General features: G+C 38.6%; 1 protein-coding gene across 2 annotated transcripts in view; it reads left to right on the plus strand.

Moving 5' to 3' along the window:
* The first annotated feature begins 593 nt into the window (after positions 1-593).
* lars2 (leucyl-tRNA synthetase 2, mitochondrial) overlaps positions 594-16,923 on the plus strand; it is a 182,832-nt gene continuing 166,502 nt past the window's right edge. The window contains exons 1-2 of one of the 2 annotated variants that reach the window (XM_067449360.1): positions 594-773; positions 6,379-6,626. In XM_067449360.1, the coding sequence (XP_067305461.1) occupies positions 6,441-6,626 (186 nt within the window). In that variant the 5' untranslated portion in view covers positions 594-773; positions 6,379-6,440. The remainder of the gene's footprint in view (positions 774-6,378; positions 6,627-16,923) is intronic. The other variant, XM_067449359.1, reaches the window with a different exon arrangement.

Below are 16,923 nucleotides of genomic sequence, written 5' to 3' on the forward strand. Positions count from 1 at the left end.
ATATATATATATATATATATATATATATATATATATATATATATATATAAAAAAATATATATATATATATATATATATATATATATATATATATATATATATAAAAAAAAATATATATATATATATATATATATATATATATATATATATATATATATATAAAAGAAGCCATCTTTGTAGAACCTTTTGTCATAGATACGTTAATTGTACTTCTGCCTAATTTCCCCTTATATATATATATATATATATATATATATATATATATATATATATATATATATATATATATATATATATATATATATATATATAAAAATATACATATATACAGAGAAGATTACTGATAAATTATCTTTACGAATAAGTTTATGATTATTTCGACATATACTACGTTATTATTAGGCTATATATATAAGATGTAGAAGATGATCTCAATACAGTTAGATACTAAGTAGTAATTTGGAAAATGTTATTATTATGACTTACATAATCATATTTTATACTCAACTACGGCGGAAACGGCCTTTCAATTCAAACATGACTTGTGAACTCTACTGTATCGCCAGTGCTTCTGCATATCGAGATTTAAATAAAGTTTGCTGTATTTGAACAAAATGGCGGCGCCCGTGTAGCGGTGTGAGTCTGTCAAATGTCAGTGTATCGTGTGTTTATGCGGCACCAGATGGAAGCTGTGCATGGATTTATAATATATATCACGTGGAAAAGATCGTGATATATCGGGACAGGTCCCATTGTTTGTCGATGGTTGTCGTGTAAGTAGAACGCGATCCTTCTGTTATTATCATTTGACAGCTGATGTATTCCTCACGTGCTCCTAGAAATGCTGGCTTTCTTACTGAAACTTAATACTTTAAGAATAACGTAAGGCTAACACATCCCAATGCTTTAGAGCTGAGCTGGTGTGGCTCTTTTAACACTTATTATTATCATATCTAACATTGTGTTGTATTTGGAGTTCAAGATCACAATGCATCTTTCATATTGCAAGATGGGTAACCATAGCAACGTGAACATCTCCCTCACTTCTCTTGCACACACACGAGGCCTTGAGTGTGTGTGAGCTTGTGGGCGGCTGTCAGAGAAACCCTTGTCCTCTAATGTAACCGTACAGTATGATTTCAAGAGCCGCATGTGCGTCACAGGTTCGCAGCTGTTTGATAACCCAGGTCACTGGATGAAATGACTGCTTATAAAAGGTAAAAATGCAGTTTCATGATGTATTTCATGCTGGTTCATGGGGACAGGCCAGTGATTTTAAAGGCGGTATGAAGTTGCAATCGTCATTTCTTACCTGCTGTGACGTAGTGACAGGTTGCCCCGCCCTCGCGCCCCTTAACACGTCATCACAAACGAGAAGAGATGTAAGTGCAAGTAGTAATAGATTATATTTACACTAAGTAGAAATAGCAGTATTTTTCTTTTTGTGTGTGCAATAAGTGTGAATAGTAGTTGGTTGCTATTTTAACTTAGGCCTATAGTAGTGTCAGATTTGCACCTCTGTGTTGTTGTAAATTAAACGGTATGGAATATTATGGCGAGTTAATTATTTTATTTTATTAAAATTATTAAGTGGATGTCGCCTTTTTGAGCTAATAAACCCTAAACACTTTATTTTATTTTATTTCTGCTTTTCAAATATTTTCTTTTGGGATGCACAATATATTGGCCACCATTTCAGTATCAGCTGATATTTTTTATATGTCACCGTTATCGGCCCGATAAAAAAATGGCCGGGATATTATAGCCGATAAGTAATGTTAAATAAATGATTTAATTCCGCCGAGACACTTCAGATGCACACTTCACCATGATGGGTTTTAATTGCTTGAAATTTGATTGAAATCACTTCAAAAAAAGAAAATACAGTTCAGTGCAACAAGTCTGTCATATAGACTACATAAAATCATAACGTGATAATTATAATTGTGTATTTGGGGCATTGCATTAATGGTGAGACTCATGCTCTCAAAAATTATATTAAAAAAATTAGGATTTAGATTTATTGGCTTATATATCTGTTATCGGCTTTCAAATATAAAGTATTATCAGTATCGGCCAAAATGTTCATATCTGTGCATCCCTTATTTTCTTCATTTTTATTGAAAATAAAGGTTTCCGATCTGATACGTGATGCGAAAAGGGAGTAGAGCGAGTTCGGCAAAAGACAGAAACAAGCTTGGGTCGATTTGTGTCAAATTTCTGCTACACAAAAATGTTACCTGTACACTATTGCTATTGTTGATAATCCAGCATCTTCCTTAATTTTGTCTGGCCCAATGAGACGTCACTGGGCGGAGTTAGTGTAAATAGCCTCTGCCAATAAGGCGGCCTATTTGCACTTAGTAAAAAATAATGATGTGCAAAGATAAATAATTTATAATAAATACTGCAATTGTCCATAACAAATTGTAAAAAAGAGAAAGTTTGTAATGTTAGTAATGGAATGATTCATTACTTTTTAATGAGATCAATATGATGGCAATGGGCAGAGGTGGAACTCTGAGGCCCATTTCAAGGAAACATTCGGACAGTTGCACCTGAAATTACTTTATCTCTGTTATATTTACAGTGTTATCTCATACTCTAGTCTATTTCTAAATTCAGTTTGTCTCTTTAAACAGAACTATTGTTACAATTATGACCGAAAACAAAAAACGCATTCATTCTTCATCCCTCAGCTAAAATAATATGAGACTAAAATTGGTAGTAGGTGACCAATGAGTTAGTGATTGAATCATTTAGTCAAATGATTTGTTCAAAACGGCTGGTGACAAAACTGGGACAAAACTGAAGTGAGTGAGCCAATCTTTAGAACGATTTATTAAAACAACGAAAAGCAATGGCTCTACTGTTTGGAATTAGCCTAGAAATCTAGACGCACCCTAGCGGCAGCAAATTTAATTTGCCCGCAAGTGTGGTCTAGCAACCCTCAATTCCTATCTGAGCTGTATTCCTCAGAATCTGGACGGCCCAATCACATCGTGTAGGTAGGCTATAGAGTCGGTGGGCGGGGCCATAATGACGACGGCTGAGTTGCGTTTGCGTGCTTCTAGTAACACAGTCTTCTAGTAAACACAGAAACTGGCGAACTGCGGCGGTCTTTCGAATCAGCTCTGCCCGCGCCTCCGGAAGACTTGGAGTTAAGCTTTCCTCTGAGAAAAGAACAAAGAGCGGCACTGAAGTCATTCTTAAAAAGGGAAGATGTGTTCGGAGTTTAGCCGACCGGATACGGCGAATGTTCAGTCAGCGAGGAGCGAGCTCCCCTTCAAGGGGGTAATCTAGCGCTCGGAAAGCGTTCCACCCCTAGGGGCTGCCATTGCTAACCAAGCCATCACCTGCTGATAGCATCCCATTGACTCCCATTCATTTTTGAGTCACTTTGACAGTGAATAACTTTACATCAGAGGCGTTTAAAGACTCCATTTGTCCATTGTTTATTTCTAAAGAAACACGACAATGCATAAAAGGCTCCGTTACCTTGTATCTTACACTATCGCCCCGTAGAAGCTGTTTTTGTAAAAATAGGCTAACTATTGCGTCATAACCAACGCGACTCTGTCGCACAGTTGAGAAATTACCGTATAGACAGGAGGAGACGCTCGCAGGCAATCTTCTACTGTCTATGAGACAGTCGGGGGGACGTGGAGACATAAAGTCTGATAAAGTCAAAGGGGAAGAATGGAGAGAAGCCCATAGTGAGCGAAAAGCAACGGGAGAAAATATTTAAACAACGTGATTCAGATTTCACTTTCCACAACTACTAGAAGACCTCCAGCTGTCAGACAGGAGGCTCACGTCACATCTACGTCGTCAAGCTCAGTCTGAGCCTGCGCAGTTCGCTCAGCCATCAGGAAGTGAGTGCTCCTCTACTGACATCACTTAACGCCGTAGAAGGCAATGGGATCCCTCCGTCCATTTCTTTTACTGTCTATGCTCCCCTTCACCGTCGTTGCTCCGGTTGGTGTACCGCTATCCTATCGCGTGCAGAGGGAGTTTGAAAGACAACCGTTTATCCCGCCCCTCGGGCGGTTTCCAGACCAAACATCTTGATGTGGGTCTGGCTTGTCAGGCTAGTTTGGAACTATTTTCCTAGGCAAAATAGAGGAAAAACAGAAAATATCATGTCTAATATGTAAATCACCTAATAGCTTATTAACTTATTTAACTTAATTGTTGTATAAAAACAGTGTCACCTGCAAACGTGCTGAAATGAAAAACAGTGCTTTTGCTTGTGTGATATTGCTTATAAATATTAAAAACAAGAACTTATACAGACACTTTTTTTGCACCATGTCTTGTTTTTTTTAATTAATTTCGGTGGCATTTTTGCCCCCAGCCCCCGTTCATTTCTGACTCCTGGTGTGTGTGCGTCATAATGGCGGGGGTGGGCCTCTTAAAACATAGCAAAGGCTACTGGTAATAGGTTGACAGATAACCTGATTTACCTGTTTTTAAGGCAAACCATTGTTTGTTTGTTTTAAGGCTCTGGTCAATTTTGAGTTTTGGGGCTATTTTGCATCTTCTTTTAGGCTAGTGGAAAGAAAACATCCAGGACACTCATTTAAGTGTTTATTTTATTTAACTTTATTCATTTGCGTTTTTTAATTACAATAAAAGGCCGTTTTCTCAAAATGAAGTCAGAAAACTTTACTTGCATACACCAAACTTTACACTTGTACCCCTATCTAATATATCTGCAAGGTTTTACAGAGGGGTTTGTTCATGAATAATTCATGCACATTTTATTCCTTAAAAACATAGATTTTTTTTCAGGCTAGTAACATTATTTTCTTGTTTTTTGGGAAAAAACAAGAAATTCAAAATCCCCTCTGCAAAAACATTAACTCTAATATGGCAACAAAATAAAACTTGGCTTTATATCCCTTGTTGAGATTTCTCTTCTGGATAATTTTTTTAATTTTTTTAATTTAATTTTGTTACTTATTCAAACATGCAACAAAAAAGTTACCGTTTTGTCTAAATGTGCTGTGATTAATCAGCTAATGATTATTAGTTTACTCCTTAACACCTGCTGTCTTTTTTAATGCATAATATCAGTTAAAATTTACAACAGAATAAAGATGAACGTTTTCTATAACTTAAAGATAATATAAAATACAATGCTTAATGCTATTTTTACTCAGATTTAAAGAAGGATCCATTAAGCTAATTTTGTCCTAGAGTGAATAATATAATGCTTTTTCATGAGAAAATAAAAGTAACTCTCCTTTTTCTTTCTTTACTTAAACGTTTCACAGTGCTCTACATGCAATGTGTTTGTGCAGATTGTGCTGGTGAATTAGTTTTGTTTAATGTGACCAGTATAGGAGTTTTAGTAGGTGTTAAAACATTTGTTTCCAAGGGGACAGGTTTATTGCCACCTTACAGTATTGCATGTTGCTATAGTGACGCTGCAATATATCAGAGTCTATTTGTTTCTCTGACAGAACAGACATCTGAGCACAATATACCATGTCAATCTGTTTAAATGAAGAAACATTATATATACACTACACACACACACACTAAGGCTGTGCGATATTGAAGAAAAATGCGATATGCAATATCTTGTTAAATAATGCAAATATTCGATATGCAATACAATATTGCTATTAGTGTGTAAAATCTATTTAAATTATATTTAAAAAATATATTTAAAAACTGAGAATGATATTATTAATGTGTTTCACATTCTTTCTGGGTAAAAAAAAGCATCGCTACAACTTCTGAAAGTGACCAGGAGTGTTTTAGCAAAAATGAATGTCACCAATCTGACAATATAATTTTAAAATCAATGTAAACAAACAAAAAATGTAATGCCAATATTTAAAATATCAAAGCCTCTTTGCTTGACTTGGAAATATAATTCTATCAACCTAAAATTTTACATCAAGAACATCCAGGTAAAAAAACCTCCTGAACTAGGGGTGGACGATTATTTTATTTTATTACTTTATTTATTAAAAATAAGAACTAAAAACAGTAGTCTTCATATGCATTAAATATACACTGTGTACAGACAGCAGCAGGTTTACTGTATTAGCAGACTGTCGCTTTAAGATCTAATGCACAGATCCTATTTATACGCATTTGGCTTTTTTCCCCAGCGGATATCGTTCACTTAAAGCATAACCGACTGAGTTTACATAAATATCCATCAATACAGCCATTTTGACATAACTGTGTGTGTATTCACAATTTTGAAGTAGCCTTTTAAAATCATTCAGATATTGCGTGCCGATATGTACATTTGCGATATTTCGATATATTGCACAGCCCTAATATATACTGAGATGGTGAATTAGACATGCATTAGACATCAGGCCATGCTGTAACCTTACTCTTTTTACTCTTTAGTTGTCAGGTTCCCAGTGTAATCACTGACCGCCTGCGCTCCTGAAGGTCTCAGAGTCCCGCCGATGGCTGTGTGGAGGGTCGCTGTGTTCCCGTGGAGGCGTGTCCAGCTGATCCGGGTCAGCGTCCGAGGGCTGTTCAGTGAATGTGGGGAGTGGGAGCGGGACTACAGGGCCGAGACTCGGCGGCGAGTGGAGCAATGCTGGAGCGGCCGCATACAGGAGCAGTGGCAGACGCATGAGGCCGCTCAGGTAAATTCGGTCATGATGTGCAGTGGATGATGGATTCTCATATGGAAAGGTGCTCAGAGCTTGTCTGGCTATCACCATCGTCATCTGAGACATCAGAGAGTGACCAGTGGCTAGCGCTCTGAAGAGAAGTTTGTCCCTTTAGGGCTACCGTAGAAACACAGCGGCACAAAATGGCGACTTCACTTTAAGGGACCTGCGGTGTGTGTAGATAGAAACTCATTCTAATGTAATAAAAACATAACGGTTCATTATTTAAGGTCTTTATACTCCAGTGAATACATAGTTATGCATATTATATTGCATGTAGATCCTTATAAAGCTCTCAGTTCTTTTAGCTGTGCAAAAAATCATATCATATTCAAATAATTTTCGTATTATTTTTATGTATTCATGTAATCATAAACACAACGCATACAGTCGAGCTATGGCGAATTAAGTCTCGTACATGCACAGAAAACTGAATTTAACACCACAATTTTGAAACAAATTAGGTTAAATATTTAAAGAGGATTACCAATATTTCAGGACTGTACGTTAAAGGTTTTTGCACATAGCACTGGTGCTAGAGAAGCTGAAAGATTTGTAGCACAAAAGTAAAAAGTGTAAGTAGTGCAGTTCATCACTTCAACAAGCATGGGACTGACAAAGGAAATGAATGTTCAAAATAGGGCACACACAATACAAACCTTAACAAGAAATCTTTTCACACAAACATTTTCTTTATTTGCCAAAAATTGCATACTGCAGTAACATAACACTTCTTCAGTCCAAAGTCAGTTTTGTTTATATAGCTAAATATCACTGATCACAATGTGGAGCACTTGAAAATACTTCTCATTTTCATAAGAAAAGTCTCATTTTATTATAAAATATAAAATTATTATGATAAAAATAGGTGATGGTCATTTCTTACGTTTTGCCAGGAAATATTTTTACATCCACTGAGAAAAAAAAAAAAAAAACTCCTGTAGGCCTATTTTTTCTACACTGGAGAAAAACGAATGTATTCACGTATATTTTCTTTTTTTTCTTGTTTTAACCAAAAGGGTGTTGTGAGAATTAGTGAAGCATCAGTAAAGTCCACGATTTTGAAATAAATTGTTGTGGCATCGGATAATAAACCTAAACTATGACTGTTGACATATGAAAAGTCCTCACGTCTCCTACACAGCCTGAACATGACGTGTGTCCATAAGAGTTGCCGTTTTTGCTATTCTAAAGTGTCTTTGTTTACCTGCAGTCCCAATGATTCGGCTCCGTCAGTTCTGCCCGACAATGAACATGTTTGGACAGATGCAAATGTTGGGGGCGTGCATATAAACAATCCCCAACGCTTGCGTCACGGTTGGCGTTATGTTGAGAAGCGCTTTTTTTCCCGTGGTGTTTTTGATTCACGAGATTTACATAAGAAGTAGGAGGCAATGAGACCCACTGTATGTGATGTCCATGCACTGAACTCTTATTATTTCACAATGGCAAGGTTAATTCAATTTTTAATTGTCTCTATGTCAGATGAAGCATCACTGACTGGCTTAAACCATGGTGGCATAGTGTGCATTTATACAACAATAATAAAGTAATGCGTTGACATAAAAGGGAATTTACTATTGATACTTAAGTACTTTTAAAATACTTCTGTACTTTTACTTGTAAAAATCAGTTTTTACAACTTTCATTTGTAGTGGAGTAATATTTGACCTAGTGTTGTCAAAAGTACCGACCGCGATACCAAATCGGTACTGAAATGTTAAAAATATGACGCTTCGAGCGCTGTTGAGCTGTAATCGTAAACACCTCTGACTGGTCATTGTGCTCACGCGCTCATCGGATGTGCCTATGATTGGCTACAATGATCAACGCACGGCAGCGGCTTGAAACAACACGGAAGTGTTTGAAAAGTGGTTTGAAAGCGGTAGCGGGAGCGTTTGAAAGCACAAGCAGGTGTCGACCAGCGGACCGGTAGGCTGATGACACCTAAGTTTCAAACGCTCTGTGTGTATCTGTGCAAGCGCTCCGTGAAAAGCGTCATTGATGTATTTTTACAACATGTTTGCGAAGCGCTGATCAAAGTAGCCAAACATAGACCTATTTGATGAGCGCGTGAGCACAATGGCCAGTCAGGGTGCTTTCACACCTGCCTCATTTAGTTCGGTTGAATCGTACTAGAGTTTGTTTCCCTCTTTGGTGCGGTTCGTTTGGTCAGGTCTGAAAGCAGCAATCGCACTCGGGTGCGCACCAAAAGCGGACCAAACAAGCGTACCGAGACCTCCTGGAAGAGGTGGTCTCGGTACGATTTCAAACGAACTCTGGAGCGGTTTGTTTGTGGTGAGAACGTGATCCGACCTCGAACAGAACCAACTGCAAAAGTACTGATCATTTTTGGACTGAACCAGCTGCCGTAGCTGCGCTGACATTGTGTGCATGATATTATTACCTGAAAGATCGTTGGCAATATTTTCGGAAGATGGAAGCATGTCAAGAGTTAATAATTAATGCACGCCTCCTCTTGAAGTGACGAGCGATGCGCGCTCGCCGTCTGCAGTGCATTAGAACGTTGTTTTCACGTCGCATCCGCGCTTCATTATAGAAATGTTTTGTTTGCATACTGTGGTTAATACACACAGTGTAGTAGATTATTGCCAGGGACAAAACTGGCCCGCGCAGTCGTCTCTCCATAGTGTTATTATAGTTTGCTGGCTTTGCCTCTCCTGTTGGAATTTTCCCACATGTAAATTCTGACCAATCGAAAAGCAGTTTAGGAAATACGCCATGGCCAATGAGTGATGTGGATGTTATCACATGCCTGCGTTTTGGTTCGTTTCAACTGGTTCGGACCAAAGCAATCAGTGTGGTGTGAAAAGGAACCAAAAAATCTGAAAAATGCAACAATGTATAATTGTTTGCCCTTGGTTCGGACCAAATGAACCGAACTAGAGATGTGAAAGCACCCTCAGAGGTGTTTAAGATTCCGCTCAACAGCGCTCAAAGCGTCATATTTTTAACATTTCAGTACCGAATTGGTATCGCGGTCGGTACTTTTGACAACACTAATTTGACCAGTAGTACTTTTACTTTTACTCAAGTAATAGAGTTGTGTACTTTGTCCACCTTTGCCTGTTATAAATGTGTGTTATTCATTGATTGAGCCACTCTGAAGCGCTGTCGCGTGAGCTTGTTGAAGCAAATGTTTTTTTGTGCTACTGAGAAGGTGATTAGCTACACAAGATTGGGTTTACAAATCATTTTTAGAAGGAGTGTGATTCTTTTTCCGACTCAGTGATTCTTTAAAAAAAAAATTCTGACATGTTGGCATTATATCTTTCACTTGGATGTTGGATTGTGGTGTGATTCTTTTCTATACCCACTGTATACTGTCTTTAAATTGTTTCGACTTTAATTTAGAGAGATTACAATATAAAATATATTGAAAACTTTAATGTAAAAAATGGATGAATGGATGCAACACATAGATAGAAATTAGGGCTGCAGGATTTGGGGAAAATATATAATTGCGATTATTCTGGGTAAAATTGCGATTGCGATTTAAAATGCGATTATTGTTATTATAGTTTTTTACAAATGAAAAGTGTGTGTATATAACATTTTGTGTTTTTATATTAATGTGACTAATAATAATAATTATGATTATTATTACTGCTAAAAATATTTTTAAAAATAAGAAATATTACCATTACAATAACATTTTCATAATTACAAATAAAAAAGAGTATGTCAGAATAAATATAACAATATAATACTAACACTAATTATTATTATTATTTTTGTAATATTTTACAGAAAACTTATTTTACAAAAAAAAAACAACTGCTGGGTTACCTATTAATATGCAGACAGCCTATGACTAAAAAACATTAGAAAGGTCTAAGCCTAAGGAGTTATTCTTAAAGTCTGTCTTTCATATGAAATACGAACCTCTTGTGCATCCACTGTGGGGGAAAAAACTCCTGTACATTGAAGAAAAACATGGATTGTCCAACAAATTTCTAATTTTTTAAGTTTATTAAGTTTTAAAATACATTAAGCATTATTTTCTTATTATTGATAATAATATCTTATTATTATAACCCAAAAGTTTTTAATTCATACTGAAAGCCAGAGGGCGCCCTCGAGCGGAAAACGCCACATTTGCCTCAGAGAAGTAATTGACGTTAATTTTCAGGAAACCCCTGATGTGACGCTAACGCTGTAAACAGAGAATAGGCCTATGTCACACTTCCTGCTTCCGGAACGCGGAGTAGGGAATCATAACTTCCGGTCGTTTCTAGCAATAACAATAATAATGGCAGCCTCCGCCCGCAGTTGTTCTTGTAGTGTACCGGGTTGTTCTACATCAGGACGTAGACAGCCATACCTCAGTTTCCACGCTTTCCCAAAGGATGAAACACTCCGCAAATCTTGGGTAAGATTAATAAAGAGGGATGAGGGCCCTTCTTTTCATATTCTCCGGGACAGCACTTTCGTTTGCAGTTTGCATTTCGATACAGACAGCATATACGTCTCAGAAAGTGGTCGGAAGCGACTTAAAGTTAATAGTAGACCTACCCGGTTTCCTTGGAATAACTGGGGGAACTTCGGGGAAGTTCGCCCGAACTGCCACTTCCATATTAACTAAATCTGACACTGCAGTAATAGAGGGAAAGATTATCACACCATACAGCAAAATATATGGCAATTGATAGCCTATGACAGCAACCCAGCCACATTTCCCCCCAAATAATATTTCTCAAATATGTTCTATCAGTAACCTGGAGCTTATCTGACATGCTAGCTACATTTACCTGTACAGTAACGTTAGGCAGTGCCAAGTTATGCTAACTTACTCAACATCTCGGGGCTCGTCAGGCAAAGTTTCGGAGCCACTGAGAAACTAAATACACATTACTACCAATGATTAAAAAAAATGTTTCGATTAATTAAAAAAGGATGTTTTATCTGACACACATATTAGACCTATGTGACACATTTATGAGCTATAAATACACGTGACTTTGACAGTCAAGCTAGCTAGCGACAGCGTGTCAGCAGAATTCAAACGCTTACCTCTGTAGTTGAAAATGAATTTCTCCCAGAAGAACTTGTACCCCTTTCGCAGTTTTGAAGTCTCTACTTGAGAGTGTTCATTCACAATTCGAACTACATCCTCGTAAGTGACTTCAGGCAGATTGCGGAGAGACTTGGTCAAGCGGTATATATCAGCCTCCGCCATTGTATACCGCTAACCGGAAGAGCCGTATCCCCACTCCGAGACGTTCTTCCGGTCTTCAATTGTAGCGTGACATTGGCCTATAGAGACGCTTTGATTAAACATGACGACAATAAACACGACTGCAGCAAAATATGGTGTGTTTGAGTTCTTCAAGCCGTCAAGGGTATTTTCATAGTAATAAAGTGTATTATAATGCAGTGCTGATCCACATAGAATACTACAAAATAACGCATCGTCTGCCTCACTCTGATGAGAAGCCATATCAGCTCACAAACACTCGACTGACAATATGAAGTGAGGTAAAACGTTATTAAACGTTGTCTTTAGTTGAACAGGTTTATGAACGCTTCACTAGTTTGTGAAGATGTTTGACTCGTGTTGCTTTTTCAAACACGTTATAAGGGACTCAAAACTCGCAGTCTTTCAGACGGAGCAGCTTTTATCACAGAGCCGCTCTTCGCTAACAGATTTATTTATTTAATTACAATCGCAGCCTTTGAGCTTTCATAATCGCACACAAGCCAAATCGCGATTGCGGTTCGATTTCGATTAATCGTGCAGCCCTAATAGAAATGGATGGACACAGATAGACATGGATGGATGAATGGATGGATGGACACAGATAGACATGGTTGGTTGGATGGATCAATGGATGGACAAAGATAGAATTGTTACCCATTCACATGCATTATGACTGGCAGACAGCAACGGTTGGAGTAAAAAATCTTCATTTGTGTTGTACTGAAGAAACAGACACACCTACATGTTGGATGCACTGGGGGTAAGCAGATAACAATAACATTTTCCTTTTTGTTATTATATTGAGATCTATGGCATTATATTGAGATCTCTGGCATTATATTGAGATCTCTGGCATTATATTGAGATCTATGACATTATATTGAGATCTCTGGCATTATATTGAGATCTATGACATTATATTGAGATCTCTGGCATTATATTGAGATCTCTGGCATTATATTGAGATCTCTGGCATTATATTGAGATCTCTGGCATTATATTGAGATCTCTGGCATTATATTGAGATCGTGGCATTATATTGAGATCTCTGGCATTATATTGAGATCTCTGGCATTATATTGAGATCGTGGCATTATATTGAGATCTCTGGCATTATATTGAGATCTCTGGCATTATATTGAGATCTATGACATTATATTGAGATCTCTGGCATTATATTGAGATCGTGGCATTATATTGAGATCTCTGGCATTATATTGAGATCTCTGGCATTATATTGAGATCTATGACATTATATTGAGATCTCTGGCATTATATTGAGATCGTGGCATTATATTGAGATCTCTGGCATTATATTGAGATCTCTGGCATTATATTGAGATCTATGACATTATATTGAGATCTCTGGCATTATATTGAGATCTATGGCATTATATTGAGATCTCTGGCATTATATTGAGATCTCTGGCATTATATTGAGATCTCTGGCATTATATTGAGATCTCTGGCATTATATTGAGATCGTGGCATTATATTGAGATCTCTGGCATTATATTGAGATCTATGACATTATATTGAGATCTCTGGCATTATATTGAGATCTCTGGCATTATATTGAGATCTCTGGCATTATATTGAGATCGTGGCATTATATTGAGATCTATGACATTATATTGAGATCTCTGGCATTATATTGAGATCTATGACATTATATTGAGATCGTGGCATTATATTGAGATCTCTGGCATTATATTGAGATCTCTGGCATTATATTGAGATCTCTGGCATTATATTGAGATCTATGACATTATATTGAGATCTCTGGCATTATATTGAGATCTATGACATTATATTGAGATCTCTGGCATTATATTGAGATCTATGACATTATATTGAGATCGTGGCATTATATTGAGATCTCTGGCATTATATTGAGATCTCTGGCATTATATTGAGATCTCTGGCATTATATTGAGATCTATGACATTATATTGAGATCTCTGGCATTATATTGAGATCTATGACATTATATTGAGATCGTGGCATTATATTGAGATCTCTGGCATTATATTGAGATCTCTGGCATTATATTGAGATCGTGGCATTATATTGAGATCTCTGGCATTATATTGAGATCTCTGGCATTATATTGAGATCTCTGGCATTATATTGAGATCTATGACATTATATTGAGATCGTGGCATTATATTGAGATCTCTGGCATTATATTGAGATCTATGACATTATATTGAGATCGTGGCATTATATTGAGATCTATGACATTATATTGAGATCTCTGGCATTATATTGAGATCTATGACATTATATTGAGATCGTGGCATTATATTGAGATCTCTGGCATTATATTGAGATCGTGGCATTATATTGAGATCTCTGGCATTATATTGAGATCTATGACATTATATTGAGATCTCTGGCATTATATTGAGATCTATGACATTATATTGAGATCTCTGGCATTATATTGAGATCTATGACATTATATTGAGATCTCTGGCATTATATTGAGATCTATGACATTATATTGAGATCTCTGGCATTATATTGCGATCGTGGCATTATATTGAGATCTCTGGCATTATATTGCGATCGTGGCATTATATTGAGTTCATTATTTTTTTACAGTCTATGGTTTGTCCCCTAAATTGAATATCCACGGGCACCAATTGAATATCCTCGGGCGGACTACCCATCCTCCACCTCGGCGCTGGTCGGGCGGCACCCCTGCTCGGGACCTGGGAGGGGGAACAGGCTTAGAGGTAGAATGGGCGGGGAAAGGAGGAGAGAGAGAGAGAAGAGAGAGAGAGAGAAGAGAGAGAGAGAGAGAAGCTGCTGGCAGGGGCTCGCCGACCCCGTGACACGCCACCATCTGGTCCTCCGCCAACTGGATGGCCTGATTCGCGGCGAACTGCTCCAGTACCATGCGATCGAAGACTTCCTTGACGTCGCTTTCGCCGGCCATCAGCCACTTGCGGCACGAGTCCCGGAGCTGGCGCGCAAACACGAAGGACCGGCCTGACTCTTTGAGCGCCAGGGTCTAGAACCACTGGCAATGCTGTTCCGGGGTCCAGCCGACCCGCTGTAAGATGGCGCGCTTGAGGTCGTCATAAACCAAAAGATTCTTGACTGGCAGTTGGTGTGTGGCTACCTGCGCTTTCCCCGATAACAGCGGCAGTCATCCTTGGGCCAGTCCAGAGCCTCGGCGGACCTCTCGAAGAGGTCGATGAACGCCTCCGGATCGTCCATCGGTCCCATCTTCGAGAGCGAGATGGTGGTAGCGGTATCGCTGGCGCGTCTGGGACTGGCCTGAACCTCCCGGTCTATCCAGCTCTGGAACTGCTCGCAGTCCTCATGTTGGGCCTGGAGGAGTGCCTCGAACCTCTGTTGCTGCTCCTACCTGATGGCCCGCAGATCTTGGTGGGTTTCTTGGTGGAGGCCCGCGAGCGATTGCACAAGGTCCGCAAGTGGGGTGCGTGACTGAGTCTCCATGGCTGCGTGAAACTTCTTCCTTCCCGGGTTTTCGGCACCAGTGTGGTTCGGTTCGGCAGTGTGAGGGGTGTGGAAGGAAGAAGACGGGATCGGCTTGACTGGGTCTCGTAACCTTTCTTTAATTCAAGTAGTAACAAAACAGGCACACGTAGGCGCGTACTCAAAACACTCGATATGGATTGCTCCAGTTCTCTCTTGTTCCTCTCCGGTTCTCATTCAGCCTCTTCCGTTCAGGCAATGGCTACGAGATCCCAGTCCAACTCTCTCTTTCCTCTCTCTCCCGTCCGCCGGCTTTATGCCGTCTCTCCACGGCAATTACTGCAATCAGACACAGGTGTTATTTATTTGCACTTGACCCACTTACGCCCCGCTTGGCTCCGCACGCTCTCTCCCTCCACAGACTCCGTCAAACCACGCCCCCTTGCCGCAGTGGCATTTTATTGAGATTGTGGCATTATATTTAGATATATGGCATTATATTAAGATCTATGGCATTGTATTTAGATTATGGCATTATTTTCAGGTCTATGGCATTCATATCTATGGCATTATATTAAGATCTATTGTTTATCCCGAGGTTTACTGCAGTCGACCGGATCCGGGCCTTGTCTGGATTGGATGGTGGACCTGCGTCTGGACATGATCAGCTCATCCTGTAGTGTCAATTGGTGTCTCCTCTGAATTTGCCTCACTGGCACGTCATCCTCAACAAACCCGTCTCCGGCGCGATGACTCAGATCTTTCAAGTTTTCATACTCTTGTGTAATCGACGCGCCATCCTAGATAAAACTGCGTGATACCCAGAAATTTGTAATATTCGGATCTAATATGATTTCTGACCGGTAAGGTTGCCAGAATAATAATCATACACTGTCTGTTAAAGGGTTAGTTCACCCAAAAATGAAATTGATGTCATTAACTCCTCACCCTAATGTCATTCCACACCCGTAAGACCTCCGTTCATCTTCACACACAGTTTAAGATATTTTATATTTTAGTCCCAGAGCATAATGCAGTCTATGTGCACTTTACTGTCCATGTCCAGAAAGCTAATAAAAACCAAATATAGTCCAAAAATATAAAAAACTATGATTTTATTCAGCATTGTCTTTCTCCTCCATGTGCCTCCAAAAAGAATCAAATTGATCGATTCACTGATTCATTAACCGTTTGATTCTTTTTTGGAGGCACATGGAGGAGAAAGACAATGCTGAATAAAATCGTAGTTTTTGTTATTTTTGGACCCAAATGTATTTTGGATGCTTCAAGAGACTCTAATTAACCCACTGATGTCTCATATGGACTACTGTGATGATGTTTTTATTCCCTTTCTGGACATGGACAGTAAAGTGTGCATTGACTGCATTATGCTCTGGGACTAAATATAAAATATCTTAAACTGTGTTCCGATGATGAATGGAGGTCTTACGGGTGTGGAACGACATTAGGGTGAGGAGTTAATGACATCAATTTCAGTTTTGGGTGAACTAACCCTTTAATAGGCCAGAGGAGAACCGGCACCCAGACTGAGTCTGGTTTCTGCCAAGGTTCATTTTTCTCCATCATGCCCTGATGGAG

Source organism: Pseudorasbora parva, chromosome 7 (assembly GCF_024679245.1).
Source record: "Pseudorasbora parva isolate DD20220531a chromosome 7, ASM2467924v1, whole genome shotgun sequence".
Lineage (NCBI taxonomy): Eukaryota > Metazoa > Chordata > Actinopteri > Cypriniformes > Gobionidae > Pseudorasbora > Pseudorasbora parva.